This window comes from Rhinopithecus bieti, unplaced genomic scaffold (assembly GCF_001698545.2).
Source record: "Rhinopithecus bieti isolate Rb0 unplaced genomic scaffold, ASM169854v2 scaffold_31076, whole genome shotgun sequence".
Classification (NCBI taxonomy): domain Eukaryota; kingdom Metazoa; phylum Chordata; class Mammalia; order Primates; family Cercopithecidae; genus Rhinopithecus; species Rhinopithecus bieti.
The window spans coordinates 181,811-207,216 of NW_016813414.1; the positions used below are offsets into that span (position 1 = coordinate 181,811).

The 25,406-nt window shown below is 39.5% G+C and overlaps 1 protein-coding gene across 5 annotated transcripts in view; it reads left to right on the top strand.

The window, feature by feature from the left end:
• The window catches only part of FAM13A (family with sequence similarity 13 member A), a 220,791-nt gene that overhangs the window by 181,530 nt on the left and 13,855 nt on the right, over positions 1-25,406 (top strand). For all 5 annotated transcript variants that reach the window (XM_017848380.1, XM_017848381.1, XM_017848382.1 and 2 more), the window contains 6 exons: positions 6,219-6,366; positions 14,472-14,685; positions 15,205-15,343; positions 16,068-16,149; positions 16,935-17,155; positions 17,763-17,846. In XM_017848380.1, coding sequence (XP_017703869.1) covers positions 6,219-6,366; positions 14,472-14,685; positions 15,205-15,343; positions 16,068-16,149; positions 16,935-17,155; positions 17,763-17,846 — 888 coding nt within the window. The remainder of the gene's footprint in view (positions 1-6,218; positions 6,367-14,471; positions 14,686-15,204; positions 15,344-16,067; positions 16,150-16,934; positions 17,156-17,762; positions 17,847-25,406) is intronic.

The window sequence follows — 25,406 nt, forward strand, 5'->3', positions numbered from 1 at the left end:
CTAGTAAAACATCAGTAACCTTTCATTTTCAGTGATGAAAAATAAGTCTATACTTTGGTTACTCCTCCTAGAGTTCTGTTTAACCAGTATTTATTTCGTTTCAGGTCTCATTGCATAAGATTGAGATGTCAGATTTTACATGTCCACTATTGAATATATATTGTAATACTTCTAATTTTGTTTTCCATTAAGGTAGACTTCGTCCTTATTAGTATTGTGATTTAAAATTCTCCTTGTAAAAATCTCAGATTCATATAAGATAACATAGCAAATGACAGCTCTTGCGGAAAGGTGATTTTTTTCGGGGGGGACTACTATTTCCAGTAGAATGAGGAACACTTGTTTTCAGCCTCAGAAATGCTCTTTAGAGACAGGCAGAGAGAGGCTTCTCTTAGATCTGCCGCTCAAAGGCAAATGAAGTTACAACTGTGACCCCAGTTCTTAAATAATCAGTTTGCAGCCTTAAATGTGTTTTGTTTGAAGGTATGTGTTGAAAGTGAACATGGGCTTATCCCTTTATTTCATATCTTTTTAATTTATTTTAATTATGCAACTAATCTTGTACAAAAAGAAGTTCTCCTGAGATCTCAGATGGGCATTGATCAATAATAGTCACCCATTTCCATTTCATAAGAGTTCCTTATGTGGTTTGGATTAAAATTTGTTTAGTGACACACTGCCAATGAGAAAAAAAGTCAGGAATCACTTTGAAATGTCCAAAATTAAAGTACAATTTCTTCAGGTAGGTTCAGAAAGGCTGATATTTTAATAAAATATCCTATCTGGGCAATATGAAATGAAATAACATGAGGAAGAGCCTAGCACACTGCTCCCTGGGCATGCAAAATCTAGAGTCTTTGTTCTTCTGTGTATTTTTAAACTCTTTTAACAAACTACAAGTATCCAGAAGAGAGGTAATCCTTAAAACTAGCATTTTCTAGATTCTAAAAGATATCCCTGAAATTACCGATTTTCAGAGTTCTGTTTCCAAGGGAGTTTATGCTTTACGCTTCAATTTAATCCCTGTTTTCTATGATGAAAATATTTTATTCTTCCCTATAAAATCCAGAATATTAAAACTAAAACCTTATAATGAATCTCTGTTGAGAAGTCAAAACAAGTAAGAATTGTTAACTACATGTGAGGGAATTACATTACCTGGGAGAGATCATTTTATGTCAGAATTACAAGGTCAGTGAAGTGTTAAGTTCTTTCAAAATATTTTTACATTCTTTATGCTTTCTAAGCCTACTGCTTAAGAGAGCTTAGAAGCATACCTTTGATAACAAACAAGACATTCATAATTTTAAAAAAAGACTAGTTCCATGTTTCTTATCCTGCTTCAAAAAAAAAAAAAGGAAAAGAAAAAGAGAGAAGGAGAGAAGACAAGGCTTTTCAATCAAGACTGAGAATTAATATTAGTTATCACAAGATCTTAAGTGCAGGCTCTTATTTGCCTGAAAAAGTGAATTTCTGAAAAGTATTTATGAAATGGATGACTGTTATTTTGACTTCACTGTTTTCATGGAAGCTTTAGGACTTTGTTTTAATATTATAACCAGAAAAATTAACAAGCTCTATTTACTTCACATTCGCTTCCAAATCAATCCAATAGCCAAAGCCTAATGAAGCTTTGGAGTTCACATGGATTTTGAAAATTTATGTCCACTTTTCCTTTACTGTCAGGCCAAACAAAAAATGTTTGTGGTTCTGTGTAGTTCTTCTGTTAATACTGTAGTTTCTTCCTATGCAAACTGCATTATATGGCATATTTTCTGATATTGTCATTCCTGGCTCTGATAAACTTTAGGCCACTTAACTATATCCTGTGCAGGGCAATAGAAGTAATAAAACAAAAATTCACCAACTATTTGAAGCCAGAGAAAGAGCAGGATCAAATAAAGTCTGGGGATAGAAAAAGGTAGGTCCAGCTGGACAGGGACAAGTCTTGGCAAAGATTAGACGGATAGCTTCATAATTAATGGCTCCTTGACCTGAATGTGAAATGTTACCTGAGGCCCCAGGAGAGATGAGCTCTCTTCATATTTGTCGCCTAGCATCCTACGTTTCTTTTATAACACTCATGATACTTGGCACTTGTATGTTCAGTGTCTCTCTCTTGCACTAAATCCCTTATCTTGCTTGCTACTAAATTCCAGTGCCAAGGACATAGCATGTGTTCAGTAAACACTTGCCAAATGTATGAATGAATGAATGGGAAAGGAAGGTAGGGTATAAATGGAAATAACTTTGTTTATAGTTCCTATATGCTGTTTTACATATACTTTTCATTTTAATCCTCACAAACCTTACGAAGTCTTGTTCCTGTATTTGAGGGAAAAAAAAAAGCTAAAGTTCAAAGAAGTTTACTCACTGAAAGTCTTGCAGCTAGTAAAGCTGGTATCTAAACGTGAGTCTCTGCCTCTAAAACCCATCCTAATATGCCATACTATGTTGTCTCACCTAAAAGCCAAACACTCAATTTGTTTCAATACACAAATATTTGGTGTGTTTTCATATAGTGCAGCATTTTTGACAATGTTTAGCATATGACATCACAGTACAAGGATCTTGGAGTTGAAAATTGTGAAATTAATTTACTTACTTTGTGATTTAACAGAAGATATTAGACATGTAAACAACAAAAGTTGAAACCAAAAATATTTTTAAATTTGAGAATGCCTTTGACATTTTAACCTTAATGATCTAGTAGGAGAAATAGATTATATTTGCAATACTATATGAAGAGCCCTGTTAGAGAGGGTGGTGCAACTGGGCAAGATGCTTCACCCAGACTACGCTAACATTTGAAGGCAGGGCAGTTTTTATTCTACTGTTTACGGAGCCTGAAGAACTTCACCATGGGCCATAGGACATAGGACAGGCTCCCTGGCACCCACATGCACAAAAAACCATCAGCAGTCTGCAACCCCAGGCAAGACAACCCTGTCACATCATAGACCAGCAGGGCCAAAAGTTGGGACTTGGGCAAGTAAGAAAGCAACCTCAGGGATTGATGGGAGCACAGCAGGACAGGGCCAGTCTGTACGTGCATTTCCACATGCAGTTGGAGTGTGCTGTGCTTAGTGTGTCCGGGGCTATGCCAGCTGGTGTAGCTTTGTGTAGGAGGAATCTCTCCACTGCTGTACCACAAATCAGCCAGGAAGTATAGAAGCTCATGTGTTGACATAGGTCTAGGATGTGAATGACCTAATGCCTCATTATATATGACACATCCTCACCCTCTGTTTACAATGGCTCTGGCCGTCCTTTCCTGGATTCCAGAAACAGTGACCTCTGTACTATTCCTGAAACATAGAAAAACTGACCATGTCCCAGAGCCTTTGCACTTGGCTTCTTTCTTCCTGGAATGCTCTTTCCACAAATGGCCCACTTTCTCACCTCCTGTCACTTTATCACAGAGACCATCCCTGACCACTCAATATAAAACAGAGGCCTCCACCGCTACCACCAACATCCCTCTTACTTTATTTTTCTTTTATTTTTTATATCCCTTTATTTTTCTCCAGAACCCCAACAGTTTTTTGTTGATTAACTGTCTTCTCTGTAAGACTCATTATGACAGAGATTTTGTTTGTCCACCATAGTTTCACCAGTGTGTGAAAAAAACATCTAGCAAATAGTGGGTACTGAAAAATCATTTCTTTTGAATAAGTTTTGTCTTTGTATCTCTAAAGACATAATAGGCAGCCCTATTATGAAATAATATTTTTTGAATATATAAGTATATAATACTTAGCCCGGTATATAAGGCATCTACTTAGCTGACACCCCTGCTATCTGCCATTCCCCCTTCTTGTCCTAAGTGCTGGTCACCCTGAAACTCTTCTCTTGCTGTGGCCAAGCATGCCGCGCTCTCATGCCTGCATCTGCACTTGGTATTCCTCCTTCCTTCTATGTGATGTGCCGTCCTCCCTCACCCCTCCAGCCCACACCTATCTGCCCCCAAATCAAAATTTCTGTTGCTGATTCATGACGCATACACTAGTGGCTCTTTTCACTAAAATGTTTTCATAATGCATTTGACATTGTCTTCCATCCTTTGTTGCAGTATGCCTCCCCTCAAATTGCAAATGTATTTGCCTTGTCTCCAATTCCTCTCTCTAGCAATTCTGAGGCGTGCCAGTGTTTTATTCATTTGTCTTCATACAGTGTCAGATAGTAGTAGAGAAAGAATGATGGCTTTCATTTGTGTCTCTCCTGCCCCAGACATCATGCTAGAGGCCCTTCATACCTTCTGACAGATCTTCGAAAGAACTTTGCAAAGTTGGTATCACTTATATCATTCTAAAGGTTAGGTAATGGAGGCTCAGAAAAGGGAAGCAACTCAGCCAGGGCACCAGGCTAGTAAATGTCAGAGCCACACTTCAAACCCAGGTCTGCCTGTAAGCAAAACCCTTGTCCTTTCCATGGCATGATGACGTAAATGACTTGATGTATGTTCCTCGTGAAGGAAATACCATACTTGAAAAATGAAATCGTATTTCTAGTATTCTTTTTTTGATGTCTGTAAAGGTAATGAGCATTTTAAATCTTTCTGAGAAAATGCTTATTTGCTATATGCATATTCTCACTCTCTTTTGCTGCCCCCCACCCGCACCCCCGCTCCCCCGCAACCCAGGCACACATACAATTGGTGACTGAGTGGCTTTGTAACTTAAAAAGCTGAGAACTAGATTTGGGCATTTAACCCTGGTCCACTTAGGCTTTAGCTTCATGGAAAATACTTTTGTGACATAAATGGCTAATCTGGCTTTTCCCCAGTAAACAAACTGCATTTTTAAAGTATCTTAAATCTCCAGATTTACTTGGCATTTCTATAAGACTTTAGTAGCTCATCAGGACCCGAATGATGGTATTTCATTTTATCCCAAATGTGAAGAAAACATGTCTCCATGCATCATTTCATGGAAATATAACAGTAGAAAGCCCTGGCTATTCCCTGATGATTTCAAAGTGGGTTGGATAGCTATTAAAAGTAGCTGCAAGTCTTAAGTAGTGCTTTAAGCACAGGAACGTTTCTCATACAATGATTTCCAGATGTTTTTAGTTTTTTTGTTTAATTATAGTATATTTGCCAAAGTACGTTTGTAGTTACTCCGAAAGAAAATCTTTTGTACCCATCTGTGCTACTTAAGGAATACATTTGTGAGCAAACTGTTTCATAAACACTTTTGTTTATAATTGTATGAGACAGGGAAGAGTGACAGTGGTTGAATTTACGAATGACCCAGAGAACAAGGTTTAAAAAAAATTAATTTCAGTGCAATTTGTTTAAACATAAAATTATTGATTTGAATATCAGCCTTTTGGGGAGGATTTCTCCATTCCCTCAGATGTCCTAGCCTGGTGTAAGCAAGTATAGCCAAGTATTTAATATTCAGAGTAGATGAATAGTAGGAAAACAAGTGACAGTTGCGTATTTGTAAGACATGAATTATGCATCACTGACTTGCCAGCTCTTGACTTTTTACTTAAAAAAAAAAAAAAAAAATTGCTCCCTATGTAATTTTGGCTCATTTCCAGAGTCCGTATTCTTTACTGCTAGCTGAGATGAGACGCCAAACCCCGGTGCTGTTTGAATTTGCGCAAACAATGCTTTAATACCCAGAGCTCCTCCATAAATAGTCTGTTCTCCCAGTACTCAGCGAGAAAACAACCACAGGAAATCTGGGAATGTGCAGCTAGCCCCGCTTAATTGATCTAAGCAGCCAGGGCTGGCGGGGGAGCTTTCACGTACACAGCCTCTGTTCCTGGCTTGCAGGACTGTTTACCTAAGGGGCAAAGAAGTCCACCTGCGAAAGACACCATGTTGCTACTACAGCATTAGCAACAGCAGTAGCCCGGTTTTCGTTGTTGTTGTTTGCAGTCAGGAGAGCCATACTCCTTTAAGAAAACACCAAACTCCTTTCCCTCATTCCTGGCCCCAATCAGTAATCACCAAGACTGTCAGCTGCCTGCAGTTATCGGGAAGAGCAGCCTGGGGAAAGTTAAAGGAGCACAGATGGACAGTTGCTTTCTGCATGCAAGTGGCCAGCTAGGATCCGGGGGGCATCAAGCCATGATTTTCATTTCTGTGCTGGATGCATTAGCAGCGGTGGCTTGGAAGGTTTTATCCTGAAGGAGTGGAATTGCTGCAGACGTTTCTGGATTTGGGCGAACAGTAGATATTTGGGGACATTGTGCTGTTATTGCAGAGTCCCACAATGAAGATCCAGGAGCATCCCAGCCTATCTGACACTAAACAGCAGAGGAATCAAGATGCCGGTGACCAGCAGGAGAGCTTTGTCTCCGAAGTGCCCCAGTTGGACCTGACTGCATTATGTGATGAAAAGAACTGGGAAGGTAGGATTGTCTGATACTTGGATGATTTGCCATCATTAAAGCATATGTAAATAAGCACAAATGAGAGGCATGTAACCGTGTGAGAGTGTGGGTGAAAGAGAGAGCTATGCATGCAGAAGTAACTGCATTTCTAAATGACTGAAAATCCTTGACCTGGCATAGGAATACCTCAGGGCAAATGTTGCTGAGGGCAGCTGCAATCTAAGAAAGAAAATACGCTTGCCCTTCATCATAGTGTCACCTTGCAGGCCTTTTATTTTTCTTTGTGACTCACCAGGAGCGCTGATATGTGTGTGTCTTTTCCCCCTCATAGTACTAAGCCGAGTAATAGGGAACCAGTGTGCTTTTAGGATTTCTACCTTCTGTGGCGCGATCTTCCACTGCTGCATGCCAGCCGCCTGCCTCTTTCATGAAATCTCCTTCCCATTTTTCAAGAATGACGTTTTGGTTTGCTTTGTTTCTATGTTTGTTTTTATGGATAGACAAACCATTTTTTTCAGGTTAGCAAATTTAAGGAATTTGCTTATCAAAAAGAACACTGAATACATGCATCTTACTGAAAGCCTGTAATACAGTGAGTGCTTCAAATTGGTTTTTTTTCTAGAGACTTTGGTGAAAATGTTAGAAATGTACTTGCCAAGAAGAGAGTAGCCTTGTCAAAATTGTGTTTCAGGGAGGACATTGCAGCAGTTTTATCTAGCTGCTTGTTCTTTCATTATCCATGTGTCTGCATCCAAACACATACCAATGTGGATCCAAAATAAATGCCAGTCTACCTCTCTACAGTATGTGCGTGACGGCTGCAAGGAGGGAAAAATTGTGCACCTGATTCCAATACAACAGCGTGACTTAACACAATGACTTACCAGGGGGTCTTAACTGTGAAAAATCAGTCCCATTTCAGCACCTGGATCTTCTTGTCTTCTCTCCCTACCCACTTTCCTCTCTCTTTCTTTTAAACCAAGAAGTTATGTTAATGACGTTAGATGAAGGATCAAGAGGAAAGCTGAAAAGACCACCAGGTGAAAAAGAGTAAACTCCATTTCTGGCATCCAGGGCTTCAGTGAAAACAAACTATTTTTTACTCTAGTTCTGTCCTTGCAATCTAAGAAACCTGTTCTAGTTCTTTTTCTATAATTAGGCAGTGGATTTGAGATTTTGTCAGACATTTTCAGCTCAAAAGCCATTCACTGAGCAGCAAAACGCAGGGCTGTTTAATTTGTAATCTCAGTTATATATTCGTGAGTACCTTTATGTTCTTCCTTTTTTGAGTACTGTGAAATAATCACATGTTAGCTTTTAATTCATACATTAAAAACAATCTGTGCCCGTACCTCCCCCAAAAAAAGTCCCATAGTAGTCACTGTTACCCAAATAAAAGAAAAATGCAGTAACCAAAAAAATAAATGTTATATTTGCACAAGTCTTAGTGATATGGTCTACCCTAAAGCTCTAGATAAAACTAGGATTTTGGTTAGAATTCAAATTAGCCATATTTTCTTTCTCCGAAAATGGACTCAAGTTTGTTATTTTTATCTTGGTTAGTCATATTTATCATCTCTCCCAGCCACTGAAATAATGCTAATATAAAGCTGAGAATACTCTTCATAGTGACTGCAAGCCAGTTTATAGTTTCCTTAAAGCTATTAACATAAAGAATTTTCCTTCAGATTATAATTGAAGGAACCAAGATTTTATTTTAGAAATCTAGATGGATTTTTTTTTAAAGTTATTGGAAAAAAATACATTGCATTTTGATAGGCTTGGGAAAGTGGATTGTGTATATTCCAAGTAGTTTTTGAAATAACTTGCTTTAACTTTTTTTGTTTTTGTTTTGCCAATTACTGCGTTTGTTATTGAACGTACATATCTTTAAAATCTACATGAATTCACATCAAGGCCATTCTCATCATTTGGTTACTGCTTTCAGTGACCTTTTTTTTTAAGCTTATGTACTTATTGTAACTTTCCAAGTTACATTATAGCATTAATATAGCTATAAGTATAATAAAAGTAAAGGAATTTTTACGTAAAATGAGAGCAATAAGTCTGATCACTAAAATATCACCATTTTTATAGCTAAAATAAGAAAATGGTGTCTTTCCAGTAAGGAATAAACTCTGCACGAATTTGTGAATGTGAAGCCAGTGCAACAAAAAATGTAAACGAAAGTTGTAATAAGCAAAAACCACCTGAACCAGTATCTACCTGCAAGCCCCCATCACCAGTCTTCAAGCCACCATCCCTTCTTTTTTGGTTTGGTTGCTCCTTCCCATCCCCATACCATAGCTCATACTCTCACATTCATGTGGAATCGCAGAATATCAGGTGAAGCAATACTTACTGCAGAGGCGAGCACCAGCAGGCTATTCACTAAGTACTGCCCCTCCACACGAAAATGATGTTCATTGGCTTCTGGGACTCAGTATCAAGGAAACAAAAAGGGAAATGAAACTAATAAATAGATTCCGTAGGGCATGTAGAATGGAGCCCTCGCAAGGTGAATGTAGGATCCGAGTCTGGTCGTGCTTATTGGCAAATACTAGGCATACTTTATCCTTTTTAAATATACATAGCTGTTTTATTATTTGCTTTATCCACGTGACTGTTATTACTAGGATTTCCTTTCACCAGAGTTAAATGAATATACAAATTTAATGTACTATTCTGTGTTATTTAAAGCTCTTCAGAGTTGCATAATTAGAATGTTCCCAAGCAGTCGATTATGTTGATTTGAGGATAGTCCTTGTGTAAGTCCTGGGGTTTAAGCAGTCAGCTACTCTATTCAATATGTCCTGATGAAATTAAATTTAAAGGGGCATTTTAAGCCGGGCATGGTGGTATGCGCCTGTAGTCCCTACTACTTAAGGGGCTGAAGCAGGAGGATCACTTCAGCCTGGGAGTTCAAAACCAGCCTGGGCAACGTAACAATACCGCATTTCAAAAAATGGGGAGATGGGTGGTATTTTTAAAAGGGCGTAAGATACTTCATATATCTAAAACTTACTGCTTGTTGAAAATAACTTTGGAAAGGAAATTCTCTAAAAGTATCATAGAAAAGCAAGAGATCTCAAAAGACCTTCCGCTTGAACCTTCCTATTATACAGATAAGAATACTGAGGCCAAAAGAAGCAAACTGATGATTCAGAGTAACAGAGTCTCCTTACTTCCACCTGATGCCTCTTTCTAAACAATGTCAGTTTTATATCCTTACAGGCAACAGATCAAAGTAGTTACAAGCCAGATTCCCTGGGCTCAAATCCTGGCTCTGCTGCTTATCAGCTTTGCGACAAGTTAGTAAACCTGCCTTGGTTTTCACCTTAATTTTCCCATCTTTAAATAGGGTGGTAACAGTAGGTAATAATGAATAGTAGATACAGTAGTATCTACTTAATAAGTTTATTGCAAGGATTAAATGAGTTAAAATATGCTAAGTGCCCAGCACAGTATGGGCACTTAGTAGGTATTGTGTGAGTGTTAGTTTTATCTTCTATAAATCTTTCCAAGTATAGTTTCAGGAAAAGACAGCCTAAGTTTGCCTTCTTTGAAACCAGAGCACGGTCTACCAAATGGCCATGGATGACTCTGAACACAAGAGGAATCAGTATTACTAGGTCTTCTACAGATTTACTAAGGATTAACCATGTCACACCAACCTCCTTTCTTTCTTTGATATTATTAATACTAGACTCTAGATTAGGGAAATGGTGCATTTGAAAAGACTTCAGCTGGGCCTCTGACAGGGCCTTAATGATAGCCTGACTGTCAGAGAAGCGGGAGAGAAGACAGGTGGGGTAGTGAATTAGTAACTGATTGAACAACTGTTCTTAAATGTGCAGATAAGTGGATCAAAGTCAACTCACACGGGGGTATTCTCATTAGGTAAAAAGTCCTCAGCCCTATCCTGTTCCATACATTTGTTAATGATTTAAATGGAGCTACTAAGGGCTTGCTTATTAACTTTGCAAACAGGGACAAAGCAGATATATGAAATGTAAGGATTAAATTTGTGATTGATAAAGCTGACTACTCTAATTCTTTCTAACTCTGATAGTTTACAAGACTAATTGAACAGTTTAGTAGGACTAACATTGTTCTAAATTTTGGAACACTAAAAATTTTATAAATTTCTTTCAGTAAAGAGCCTCCACCATGAGGCTTATATCTTTCTATGTCTGGGATGTCCAAGTACCTCCTAACTCAGCTGAGCAGAAAGATGGTTACATCTTGCCAAGGAGTAATGGCTCTAAATAATACAGTTGGAAAGGAAATGTGGAAAACATCACCCCCCTTAATTCTGTGCAGATTTCTGAGAAATAAATCATCTCAATAGCCGATTTTCTTTTGTATAGTAAGTGGATCCAGCCAGCTAAGCAGAGAGTAGCTATGTCCCAGTGACCACGATAGCATTACTCAGAGATATGTCCCTCTTTCTACAGAAAATTTCCGTTATATCCATGTGTACTATGGTGTCTGAACTGGAACTCCCCCAGGGCCTAGTCTTTTTTATTACTTCAGTAGCAAGCATGCAGCTTTTATCTCTGTTATTTCAGACCTGCTGCGATGTCAACTGACCTGGTGGATTAATTTTTAATAGAGAGGCATGTCATACTTATGTCCAGAGTTCGCTGTGATGAGACAAATGACTAGAAGCAAAACTAACTGTATACAGGGAACTTTGGTCTAGATATGAAAATGCATTTATTTTATGTGGTGGTTTAGCAAGACAGTCCAGTGTGAAGCCTCCCATGCCTCCTGTTTTCCCCTTTGAATACTTTTCTTGCAACATCCCTGTCTCTTTCCTTGCTCTAGAATTGCTAGTTAAAATATAAAATATTACCCAAAGTAGCAATTGGGAATGGTAAGTGAATACATTCTCAAAACCAGCTCTCTAGGCAGCAGTGAAATTAGACCTGTTATCTACCACACTACCTTATTTAGTTCTTTGTTGTTGTTTTAGTTGAGTGCCAACTATCAAAATGTGAACCTTGTGCTTTTAGATCATTTCAAACTAAAATGGGGAACAGTTTTACTGATTCCTTAGTTGTAGTGAACTGTGTATTACATGCCATTTTATAACTTTTGAATAGAAGCCGTAAACTATAAGACAATCGAATAACAGAAAAGGGAGAAAAGGGAAAATCATGTAAGCATTTTGTGTTGCATAGATGAGAAACCTTTCACTTCTGTTCTACATGCATACCTTTTTATTAAAGTCGAAATTCATCTAGTTTTACATTTCTCATTTTAAAATAAGTGAATTCATTCACCTTAACTATATGCTTTAGGAGAAAATGTCACTGATAAGCTAGAATTACTGCAGCTGTGTATTTCCTGTATCCCAAGGGAGACACTAGGAAAAGGACACATTTGATCTCCCTGTCAGTGAAGCAATTGATCAAGAATAAAGCCACAAAATAAAGCTATGTTAACAAACAAGAAAACTGATGGATGGCCCTGCCATTAGCCACAAAGCATCAAATAATGATTATTCAGTTCCATGATTAGCATTTTATAGTGAATTCAGGATCACAGTTTATCTTATCACACACTCTTATAAGTAAATATTTGTATACACAGAGACCACCTAGTTGAAAACTTAAAGAAGAGTTATAACATTTTTAAGGAAATATTCTGCTAGATTCTAACACATGAAAGGGCTTCAGGATGTAAGGTAACACCTTTTAAACTAAGTTTTTATGCATAGAAATGTCAAATTAACCAGCACACTCAAATGCCAATATCAACATCAGACTTTGCTTTGCCAAAGCCCTCTGTCCCCAGGAAGGCTTCGTGCCCTGCCCCCAGTTGCTTTGCTGCTTTGCCACTCTGCGGTGAGCTTATTGCCTGCTGCATTACTGTTCGAGCCATCTTAACCCTTTCCCTCTCCTGGGGAAAGTCCTTGCAGAAAATTACACTGTCTCATGAAATATCATGACAGAGAAGATGCAAGCTGGTCAGTTTAATAGTTCCATTTTCTGCAGCTGACATGTTTTATTTTTTCTAGGGGTTGCTTTCCACTCCCCCCTCGTTACTTCGCCTCTCAGTCCATTTTCTATTCTTTTATGTTGGCAGTTTGAGCTGCTTGTGCCCAAGTCCTACCACTTAGAAGGAGCAGACCATTAATGTTAGTACAAATGATGAAACACCTCCTGTTCGTCTCCAGCTTTCGCCAAGCACATCTACTAGCATGTCCTCTGCCACTTTTTGAGCCTCAGTAGATACGAATCTGTCTTTCACACTGCTTTCGTTTCTCAGAATGTTTGTATTTTTGTCTGCATTTCCAGATAACCTAGCTCTCTTTAAATTTCGAGAACCTGTGGACCTCATTCCATATAAAGTTGATTTTTTTAATTAATATGCTTATCCTCCCTATTATGTGGGATCTACAAAAATCTCAAAGCTGCCACTCTTAGGGAAGCACTTGGCACATTCTAAGTTGCAGCACGGATCTGGAAATCAGGAGACTTAGCTTCTAGACCCACCTCTTAGGGTTTCAGTTTCCTTATCTGTCATCTGCCGGGTCGGATCAATCGTTCTCAAACCTGGCTGCACATGAGCATCACCTGGACAGCTTTTAAACTGGTGTGTGTGTGCAAATATCTGTGCCCTCACCTAAATATTGTTGACTTGGATGGTATGAGAAGCCTGCGTTCTGGTAGTCATTTATATTTCCCTGTGTGACTTCAATGTGCAGCCAGGATTGAGAAATCACAAAATTAGTTGAGGTATGAAGTCACACCCAGCTGTAACATTCTAGGATTATCTATTTTTAAATGGAAGCCTGAATAAGCACTTATTTAAGATAGTTTTGCACATTTTATAGTATGATAGGTAGGGGAGCAACTGTTCCATGATTCAAAGTCTAGGAATCCCAGAATTTAAGATCATGGCCAAATTCTAGCCTTGTGTACATCACAGTAATCCACAAGTAAATTTAAAGCATAACTCATTTTATAATGCAAACATTACAAATGAAATACCTTATATCATCGACATCTATTTTTTAAATCTTTTAGATGGGTTTTTTTAAATGAGGAAAGGAGTCTATTGAGGTGTCTTGCAGTGAATAGAAATAAACAATTGCCTTCTTCCCTCCCTAAATGACAGATCAAGATTCTGTGCTGAGCATGTTATTTTTTTTAACAGATTATCTAAACTGATTTGTACAAATTTGTCCTTTGTAAGGTGTTCGTTTTTCCTCTGTTGGCTAATTTATGTATGCATCTCACTCTAAGTGGAGTCTCGAGCAGCTTCTGAAGTTTCGAGCGCAAAGCATGCATCTTAAATGTGCTAATCCCAACACACTTAAGCAGAAGCACACAAAACAGCTTACTGGATGACCTCAAGGGAAGTTATAAGCTCCTGAATACATAGGCTCTCTGAAAATTGATGTGGTTCCTTAGCTTGACTCCTCAGTTGTTTAGTGAAGGCTGTACAGCTGTGATGCCAAATATCTCCCCCACCAACACATTTCCTTTTTCTTTTTTTTTTTTTTTTTAGACAGAGCCTCACTCTGTCACCCAGGCTGAAGTGCAGTGGCATGATCTCTGCTCACTGCAAACTCCGCCTCTTGGGTTCAAGCGATTCTCGTGCCTCCGCCTCCCGAGTAGCTGGGATTACACACATCCACCACCAGGCCCAGCTAAATTTTGTATTTTTAGTAGAGATGGGGTTTCACCATGTTGGCCAGGCTGGTCTCAAGCTCCTGACCTCAGGTGATCCACCTGCCTTGGCCTCCCGAAGTGCTGGGATTGCAGGCATGCACATTTTCTGTTCAATGATGCCATCAGGTGGAAGAGTTTTATCACTGATCGACTGGGCTTCCCCCTTCAAGGCTCCTCCCCAGGGTAGCCCTAGCAAATTCTCTTTGGAAAGCCAGTGAGAATGGAAATGAGAGGTAGATAGATGATGGCTGTCAGACATGTTAGCGATTTCAGTTGGGGCACAGTGTCCTTAGTCTAGACCTTAGCTGTAAAGTGAGAAATGATTCAATGGGCAGCTTCCTAAAGCATCGGGGAAGCCTGGTAAACACTTGTGTTTTAAAGAACAACCCTGACCTCTTTCAGGAACAGTCCTGACCTCTTACTGCCCTTATTTTCCAGAGCCTATCCCTGCTTTCTCCTCCTGGCAGCGGGAGAACAGTGACTCTGATGAGGCCCGCCTCTCACCGCAGGCTGGGCGCCTGATCCGTCAGCTGCTGGACGAAGACAGCGACCCCATGCTCTCTCCTCGGTTCTACGCTTATGGGCAGAGCAGACAATACCTGGATGACACAGAAGTGCCTCCTTCCCCACCAAACTCCCATTCTTTCATGAGGTATGTTTCTCTGTGTTGCTGATAGGCAAATGCATCATCCCCACAACATCAGAAAAGATAGGAATGGCACTGATAGCGAATAATGTTTTTTTAATTAAGTCATGAGCCTATGGAGCAACATATGTGAAGTTCTCCATCCTAGGACACAGGCCGTGTTGCAGTTTCCCATTTGAGCTGTGGCCCAACTGCAACATCACATACTGAATTTTGTTAGCACCTCCTTTCCAAAGCACTCTCCAATTCAGCTCTTTTAGGCCCACAGGAAAGGTCGACTTCAGTCCTACTTTGCTAATTATAAATGTGAGCTAGAAAAGCCTAGATGTACTTAATAGGTGGGACATACCACGCTCCAATGGATCAGTCAAGTGTCTTTTATTCAAGAGGAGAGAGGCTGTTTTGTCTTCACGCTGCCACCCCACCCCACCACCACATGCCACATGGTGTCCCACTTCCCCAGGGCCCCTCTCGCCAAGCAGTGACTGCTCCTGGGGAAACTGACCCAAGTTGTGCTCTTCCCAGGCGGCGAAGCTCCTCTCTGGGGTCCTACGATGATGAGCAAGAGGACCTGACGCCTGCCCAGCTCACACGAAGGATTCAGAGCCTTAAAAAGAAGATCCGGAAGTTTGAAGATAGATTTGAAGAAGAGAGGAAGTACAGAGTAAGTGTCGCCTCACACTGTTCTTTTCACCTCCCCATCTCCCTGGACATGCCAGTGTTTCAACAACTCAAAGAAACGACAAAAGGTTAAGGAAAACTTCTAGGGAATCTTACAACAAAAAGGCAGTAAACCCTGGATAGTACACCCTGATAAACCCCAATCATTATGTGTCAGCATTTTTCTTGCACAAGTGTATTCTTACCAAAAAAAATGAAATTTTAAGTCTACATTTTATAAATTAATCAGTAAGCAGGAGCTGGAGAAATTGTTGAATGAAATCCTTTGTTTGACTAAAATTTAATTCAATATTATCTTCTGAAATCTTGTTAGCACTGAGCTCGTTCTGCTGTCAGCTCTGTACTCAGCATTTCCCACAAGAGTGGCAAACAGGCATTTTCATGATGGTTGCTGAGCAAAACATCATATACCCCTCTGTTTTCTACACTGCTTGCCTTACAGGTTGAACCCTACAAATAATGGCAAGGGGGTCATGGACCTCACAGAAGTCCCTGATCATAAAGATGCATTTTGCCTCTGAGGAATTTTTTGAAAGCATCAAAATAACCAAATGGAAAGAAGAATAATGGAATTACATTTGTGTTTAATTTCTTATTCTAATGGGGCTCAACTTTTCCTTCCTATTTAAAACAAAAATGATCATCAAACACTTCTTCTTTTCCCTGCTCCAGTTCCCAAGCATTTACTCTAGACTTCCTTTTCTCAGCCTTCCCACAGTGACAAAGCAGCCAATGCAGAGGTTCTGAAATGGACAAATGACCTTGCCAAATTCCGGAGACAACTTAAAGGTGGGTAAAGTTCTGGAGCTGTGGCTTCTGTACAACAAGCCAGGTGCAGAATCTCTCACCTTCTCTCCCACTGACTGCCACTGCTAAGGCATTCCAGGGTCCTTAAAGATGCTTCCCAGCACTCTCAGCTATTCGGAGTGACCACTCCCCCAGGTCTTCGCATGGCCTCAGTCATAGGGAAACCAGATCAACTAAGAGGCAAATCCTGCAGCATTTCTTCATTTCCCTAGATCACTAATAGAAGGATGATGGTTTCAAGTCAACATCTCTCAAACACCTGTTTAATCCAAGTCTCCATTTGCTGTGGTAGTAGAAGCAAACAAGTAGACACAGAGATGAATCTGCAAAGGGTTTGGCCCCCATCCTTCAAAGAGATTCCCATCTTTTCAGAGACACAGTCATATAAACAACTAAATAGAATACAAAGTGAACCTAATTTCAGAGTAAAGTATGTAAGTCATACAGAAAAGGCTGGCCAGTGGTTGGGCATTAGATTAGTAAATACCTTTAACGACTGAAGGAACAAGGATGCCACATTCTGAGAACATCATACAGGCTGATGCGGCTAAAGCTTTCTCAACAATTAGTGTTAGGAAAACATTCCATGTAATCAAAGAAGACGTTACCGTTAGCTCAGGTTTTACATAATAATTCAGGGATTTCTACTGATACTGTAACTAGATACTCTCTGAAAAAAGAATAAGTTATCGACACTACAGAAAAACAATTTGTGTTGGGCAGACATCAAATCTCATATATCTCTACCCCCAAATCTTCTCAACTAGAGTCAAAACTAAAGATATCTGAAGAGGACCTAACTCCCAGGATGCGGCAGCGAAGCAACACACTTCCCAAGAGTTTTGGTTCCCAGCTTGAGAAAGAAGATGAGAAGAAGCAAGAGCTGGTAGATAAAGCGATAAAGCCCAGTGTTGAAGCCACGTTGGAATCTATTCAGAAGAAGCTCCAGGAGAAGCGAGCGGAAAGCAGCCGTCCTGAGGACATTAAGGTGCGATGATTCTGTGAAGTCCTAAGCCCCAGTCAATGTGGTAGAGACACAGGGCTTGCCACGCGAATCCCTGTGGGAAGGTGATGCCTTGTTAAGCCTTCCAGGCTGTTAAGTGTCTAGAGAAGCTGATGAAACCACTGCAGAGTGCGTTAACTGTGGGTGCTTTGGTTTTTGACTACAGACTGAAAACAAAACTCTATTGTATAGGTCACAGAATGAACTTGTTTAGGTTATAGCTGGTTTTGTGACTCTCTGAGGTAGAAGGATTAGAGACAAACCTTTGGGACTATGTAACGTATAACCGTCGTCACTGCTTGGGCCATTAAGCTAAGCCCCATGTGCCTCACAGCCCTGCTTACCTCAGTGTTCACAGTACCTTTACTGCCATGTGGGAGATCCAAGTGGCTGATGATTCTGCTGTGCTGGTCACATTTCTCCCAAGAGCTCAGGAATAGCCCATTACTAAATGAACTTTGGATAGAGCTAGGGAGAGCTGTTATATGAGGATTCTTTTTAGCCTTGCTTTAGGAATGTGTTTAAGTAAAGAAGTTGGAATGTTCACAGACATGTTCCTCTCTTTCAATTCTCTATCCCTATGTTTATACAGGATATGACCAAAGACCAGATTGCTAATGAGAAAGTGGCTCTGCAGAAAGCTCTGTTATATTATGAAAGCATTCATGGACGGCCGGTATGTGATGTAGTGAATTTTCTGATTGGGGTCAATTATCTGGCTTTAGAAATGGATTTTCTATGTTCAGTATTTTACAAATGAGGTTCCCTAGTGTCTGCTTTCTTTACTTTTAGGATAAAGGAGGTTACTATATATTTACACCATAACTACGCTTTCTGAAGGCTTAGCCAATAAGAAAGTTCTGTCTAGTAGATGTTGAACTTAATTGGGTTCCAGTGAAAAATTTGTTTGCAACTAAAATTTAGTCATTAATGTACTGCTTTAAAGGAAGGAATGGTGGAGGGGCCAGGGGTTGGGGGGGCAGAGTATAGGGCGTAAAGACCCCTGGAGTTTGAAGACTTCCCTGTCCTTAGGTCTCCCCCGATAAGCTGTCACTGACTGTAGGCTTCCTCATCCATAAAACGAAAGGTGTTAAACTAGAATGATCTAACTTAAAAGTCAATCTCTCTGCAATGCAGTGCAACTAGTGTTTGTCTGTAAAGAAGTTCCGGCTGCCATTCCGAACCAGAAGTGTGAGGAACAAAATATGGCTTTGCCTTTTCCTGATCACGGAAGCATTTGCGGTGGCTTACTGTTCAGCAAGCATTGCTGGAATGTTTGTTGTTAGCTGTGGGGGAAACGGTAGCACGATAGGCTTCTGCTCTCTTCCTTGAAGAACTTTTCATCAGACACCCTTCTTGTTAGTCATTCTTAATAACCTTTTGTTCATAATGTTGTCAGAGACCTAACAAAACAAATTCTTAAAAGCCAGGTATAAGGAAGCATGAAGTTTAGGTTCACTGATTATTTTATATAGCCAAAAGTATAGATCTCTTTTTCAGTCTTGGCCATGACTATACGATAGTCTTTTCATCTAAAATATGTTCTTTTAAATAAAGAAGGTTCCAGAATAATTCACTAGACTCTTTTTTTTTTTTTTTTTTTTTTTTTTTTTTGAGACGGAGTCTTGCTCTGTCACCCGGGCTGGAGTGCAGTGGCCGGATCTCAGCTCACTGCAAGCTCCGCCTCCCGGGTTTACGCCATTCTCCTGCCTCAGCCTCCCCAGTAGCTGGGACTACAGGCGCCAGCCACCTCGCCCGGCTAGCTTTTGTATTTTCAGTAGAGACGGGGTTTCACCATGTTAGCCAGGATGGTCTCAAACTCCTGACCTCATGATCCGCCCGTCTCGGCCTCCCAAAGTGCTGGGATTACAGGCTTGAGCCACCGCGCCCGGCCAATTCACTAGACTCTAAGGTGTGGGAGGGTAGGGATTCTGGGCTTTGTTCACCTAGTGGTGACCCCAGTCCTCAGTGTCTAGCACCAGACCTGACACATGACACGGGTCCAATAACTATCTGTTGAATGTCTCCTTGGTGGCATTTTATTCTGAATTTATCAGGTTTAAATGTTAAAAAAAAAAAAAAAAAAATGCTGGCACTGATGATGATTTATTCTGCTGGCCTGTCCCTGCAGTGGAAAATACTGACACTCTGGGATAATGTTCATGCTTCAGCCAAGCTTTGTTTGGGATTTTTTTAAAGGCATTGAACCAAATAGTAAATGCTCTAGAGCTCAAATACGCTGTGAAACTTTCTCCTTCTCCACTGGAATGTTGAAAATGTGTAGAAGAAGAAGTGAACTTCTTTTATCAGAGAGATGCTCCTTCTCCAAAATAGGCTCAGAACCCTAAAGTATAGATCTCTGTGTAGCCGTATGGCAGGCCTCATGGAGAAGGTGTGTTTTCCTTCTTTAACATTTCGTCTTTTCCTTCTGTGGATTTGGGTTATGACATTGATAGACACCTTTAAGGACTTCCATGCCCAAGGCCCTTAGGAGCTCACAGCTATGTTCTAGATAGACTTAACCTTGCTGCCAGTTGAGTATTTTGTGTGCTGTAGTATTTGTTGCTCTGAGTTCAGAACAGATTCCCTCAATCAGTCTGGACTGGGTCAGACATGTAGAATTGGCAGACCCAGCTTCAAAACCAGCCCCACTGAGATGATCTCTGTGACATTGGGCTGCTTAGGTAACCTCTCAGAGCCTTGGTGCTTTGTCTATATAATAGATACCTGTTATAAATTCCCAAGAGGATGAAATGATATTACAGACACACACAGACGTTTATCTGTATATATTTACCTGTAGGATGTCTGCCACTGAGGAAGTGGGGTGGGGTGGCTTTTACTGGGTTTGCACAGTAAATGATAGTTTTCACTTCTGTTACAATTACATGTTCTACTTTCTGTAGCCTCCTTCTGATTAAGTGATTAAATCCGGTGAAAGAATGTGCATTTCATAGCCCTCTTATTAAGAATATGAACTATTATTCTTGGCCCTGCCTTATTTCCTTTCATCACTTTCAGGTGGGTCTGGATTCTAGCATCTCATAGGGTGGGGAACAAATGCTGTAGGAAATTTGAGCATCATTCATTTCTGGTCCAGTGCCAAACTCTCTGCCTCTCTCTATTTGGAATATGATGCTCCAACCTCATCAGGAAAAGCAGAGTTCATTTGATATCTGGCCAGTCTGAAAAAAAATCAAAGAGTAAACTTTTAATTTTTAGATTTATGGTGTTACCATGGACTCTGGACTGTAAATACCATGTGGACAACACTTTTCTTAGAAGAAAAATACATGTACTTCCAGAGTTAAACTATTGTTCCAAACCCCAATTGTTCAGAAAAGCAGGTGCTCAGAATTCAGTGGATTTTTTCTGAGTCTACAGATACTGATTTAAAAGGGCACTAACTAGTAAAATCTTAGGCCGAAACTGTAATCAGCTGCTTCTGTACATTTTTAGCAAAGCTGTTTGCTTTATCAGGGCACTCTGCAGACTTACACATATATAAAAACAAAAACACATGTATACACAGGCATATAATTCCCTATTCTTATTAAAGTGTGTCCTTTTCAATATTTAAGAATCTTCTCATCAAAAGAACATGTCACAGAAGTGCAGTAAATAACTACATGTCTGTGTATCCCACTATTTGATAATAAACAGAGGGGAGAGAATGGGTTGCCTGATCAGAGCTTCTGGTTCTTCCTCAGTGGAGTATTTTAATCTTGTGTGTTTTTAAACTTTGAGGACCCTAGACACAGCCATGTTCAAATTTAAATGCAAATTCTGGAGCCATTTATAAATATTCTCCTTTGGTTAACTGCTGTTTTGGATTGTCTGATCTTTTTACAGTCTGTTACGATTACCTGATAATGAAGAGAGAGTTGCCATTTTTCAAATTAATAGGCCAAGAATGCAACAGTTATAAGAATCCATCTCATTTTGTCTTCTCCTTCTAGCAGTTTGATGATTCAGAGGTATACCCCTCACACACAAACTCAAACTACTTGTTTTATCAAGGAGAGTTTGAGGCCGCATGGTTTGTCTATGACATAATTTCTCACAAAGTTGTGTTTCTATGACACAGTTCATAAGCACAAATTTTTGTAAATTCAATATAGGCAAACTCTCAGCTAGGAAGGCAGAAGTCTTCATTATGAAGGCAGCTTGGCCAAACCCTATTAGAGAATAATGCTACATCTCTGTGCTATATTGACAGCACTATATCCTTTATGCTGTATTGACGTGCTACTGATTGAGCATCTCAAATCCAAAAATCATCACAGATTTTTTTGTGAAAGAAAACAACTGGATAGTCCATAAACCTCGGATCTGGACCCAATTCTGTGGCCTTGAGCAATCATTACCCTCTCTGGTGCTTAATTTTATCATCTAAAAAATAAGGCTTTTCTAGCTCTTAATATTTCATAGTTCTAATTTATCTTTATTTTTAAAGTAAATACATTCATCATTTTACCTTTCACCTTTGTGGTTTTGTCAGGTAATAGCAACTAAACTGATATTGCAGTAAGGAAGTTTTATTTGAGGCTAAGACCAAAACCATCACAAAAGATAAAGGCAGACAAATGCAGCTGCCTAATCAGGCCTTTATGATTTCTGTTCAAGACTTGCCATTAATTAAATGTGGATAATTGTTGGCTAGTGTTCCCTTTGTGTTTTGAAATATCCAAAACTTACGGGGCAACCAAATAGGGTGGTAAGAGACCAGTAAATGACAATTTATTTGAATCATTAAGGAAAGACGGAGTGGAAGTGCTGCATTCTCCCCTTAGATCTTCACATCTGGATATTTACGTTGTTTCACTTATGTGCAAAAATACGTCTTACTGATAACCCTAGTTCCACATGTTGGAAGACCATTCAGCACTATCACTTTAAATAAAGTTTTGAAGACAGAGGAGTGAAAGTACTTTGAAGAGAGAATATACTATATGCCTGGCCTAAAGTCATTTCCAAGCAATTAGGAAGCATAAAGATTATCTAATTTGATTTCTGCAGTTTACCATTCAGAAAACTGAGGCTGAGAGAATTTCAGTAGCTCATTCAGAGCCCTGTTCTTGGTGGGCAGCAGAATCCCTGAGCAGCTGAAGAGTCAAGAATAAGAGACGTCAACTCAAACGGTTTTCCTATGGTAGATTTAATAGCTCTTTTTTGACAGTTCAACGGAGGTCCTGCTTTGTTCATATAACTACTGATTAAATTTTGACCCCACTTACAAACCGAGCACTGATCGTTACTATGATGCATAAAAGTTGCATTAACTTTTAGTATCACTGAGCCTTTGGCTTCAAATATATATCATGAGAATGATTATGGTAAAAGTCAGGTCATTATTCTTACCTTTCTCTTACCTCAGACTTAAAGATCTCTGCTATTTTTGGTGCTTCTGTTAAATGACAATGGTTTTGTGGAATCATGAGTTTTAACTCTCCATAGTCAAAAACACTGGATTTTGTCAGATCACCCACCTGTGATTAGTTCCTGGCAGCCACTTACTGAAAACATGAGCAATTTGTAGAAAATCTAAATATCAATGTCATGAGCCGAAGAATTAAGCCAGTGATCTTCCTCATCTACTCCAAGTAGAAAACTTCCTTTTTGAATAAAGAGTAAGAAGGAGATTGGTTTGTGTCAAATTTGTTGTGACTGGTTGGTTTTACTTTCAAAGATGTTTCTGCCAAATAACTACTAATGGATGCTAGTTCACAGTGGGGATGCTGGCTGGTTCCTATTTCTATTTTTAGTTTGTCTTTGGTTACTCAACCATCTATTGTTTATCTTGCACATTATATTTCACCATGTGTCATGTGCTGACATTAGGATGCACTTTAATCTCATCTACAACATGTTCTATATATTGTTTAAAAAATTATTTCATGTGTCCGACAGTCCTAAATTCTGTCATTTTACGTATGACATTGTACAAATCATTTCATTTCTGTTCCTCACACTTTTCTGTGGCTATCGTTGCACTTTTGTTGAAGTACAGGTTGAGTATCCCTTATACAAAATGCTTGGGACCAGAAGTGTTTCAGATTTTGGTTTTTCAGATTTTGGAATATTTGCATTTTACTGATCGAGCATCCCAAATCCCAAAATCTGAAATTCAAAATGTTCTAATGAACATTTCCTTTTGGCATCATGTCAGTTCTCAAAAAGTTTCAGATTTTGGATTTTCAGATTTGGGATGCTTACCATGTATAACGTAAGTGCAGAAAAGAGCCCAAATTATAAACATATGTCTTGATGAAATTTCACAAAGTAAACACACCCAGGTAACCAGCACCCAGATCAAAAAACAAAATGTTGCTGATCCTCCAAAGGCCTCGCTTATGTTCCCTTCCAGTCAGTACCATGACTTAAGGTTCCACAGAGAAAAACCACTATCATCTAACTCTGTGGATCTTTCTTATTTTTGACCTTTATGTAAGTGGAATCTGACAGTATGTTTTATGTCTGGTGTAATTCACTCGGCTTTATTATTATGAGGTTAATCCATGATGTTGCATATAGCTGTGATTCACTCATTCTCGTTGCTGTGTAGTATTCAATTTGGGGAACATACTTCATTCTATCACTGGGCATATGGGCGATTTCTGGTTTGGGACTATTTCCAGTTTGGGATTATAGTGCTGCTATGAACATTCTTACATATGTCTTTTGATGAACTTAAGGCCACCTTTGTTTGGTATATACTGAAGAGTGGAATTGACGAGTCATAAGTTCAGCTCTAGTAGGTACTGCCAGATAGTTTTCTAAAGTGTTTCACTCTTACCAGCAGTGAAGGAGAGTTCCAGATGTTCAACATCTTTGCCAGCACTACACATAGTCTTCATTTCAGCTGGGTGGTAGGTGTGTAGCGGGTGACACTTGTGGTTTGATCCTTAGTCTTTTTCTGTAAAATAATTTGAGACCCTTCTAGTTTTGACAGTCATTGTTTGTAAAATTATAAAACTCCTCATGGTATAGTAGATAGTAGAAGAAGAAAATACCAATTGCCCATTAGTTATCTGATAACAGAAGAGCAAGAAATAAAAGGCTGTTATTCTTGTTGATCTTATTCTAACTTGTCAAGTTTATCCAAAGCACACTTTCTGTTGATCACTTTGAGAAAGGCAAATACAAAAGGCAACAAAGGATCATCCATTTCTTTATAATCCAGAGTCATCTTTGAAGGCTCAAAAAACCCATAAAAGAAATGGTCAAAGCTAATGCTACTTGCCTTCCTTACCTCTAAAACTCTTGCCTTATTATGTGTGAAGTTGTAAGAGAATGCAGGAGACAAACAGCTAACTCGAAACAAAGATGCTTCATCTCATTCCCCATTTAAGTAACCAATGGGACTGCATCTGTGAATCGGGCACAGCTATTTATGTTTGAACTATTTATTCACTTATTTGATATTTATGGAATATTTCCACGAAGTATTCAGGCACTGAAATAGTTACTAGGGATACAAAAACATAAACTCCTGCTCTCAAGGGGCTACAGTCTCAAGGAGGAGACACGTGTCAACATATCACTACAATAGAGTATAAAAGCATTTATGAAATTACAGGGTATGCACCGGCAGGGTGGTGAAACAAAGGAGAGAATGGGTGAGTCTCCCAGAATGGGGGATGTTGGAAGAAGGCTGCACAGGCAAGTGGCTCTTGATCTGGAATTTGCCAAACAAAAGAGCAAAGAGGAAGTCATGGCAGGGCAGAGGGAATTAGACAAGAAGGTTGAGACAACCTACTTTATTGCTGGAGCTTGAGGTGTGATGGGGAGGAGAAACAGCAGAAAGAGTATGAGGCGCTTCCAATACTATACCAGGGAGCTGGGTGTGATTCCTCTCCACTGCCTGGAGAATCAGTCCTTTAAACATTTTTTAGCCCTGTGCCAGATTCTATTAGGGATATACAGATGAATCAGTGCATGTAGTTTTCATCAAATGTTCCTTGAATACCCACTGTTTGCCAGAATCTTGTTCTTAGAAACATAACAATTTCATAGAGGAGAAAGACGAGTGAATGAACTACGTGATATGTCTTTTTTTTTTTTTTTTTTAAGACAGTCTTGCTCTGTCACCCAGGCTGGATTACAGTTGTGTGATCTTGGTTGTGTGATCTTGGCTCACTGCAACCTCCACCTCCTGTGTTCAAGCGATTCTCCACCTCATCCTCCTGCATAGCTGGGACTACAGGCGCCCACCACCACACAGAGCTATTTTTTT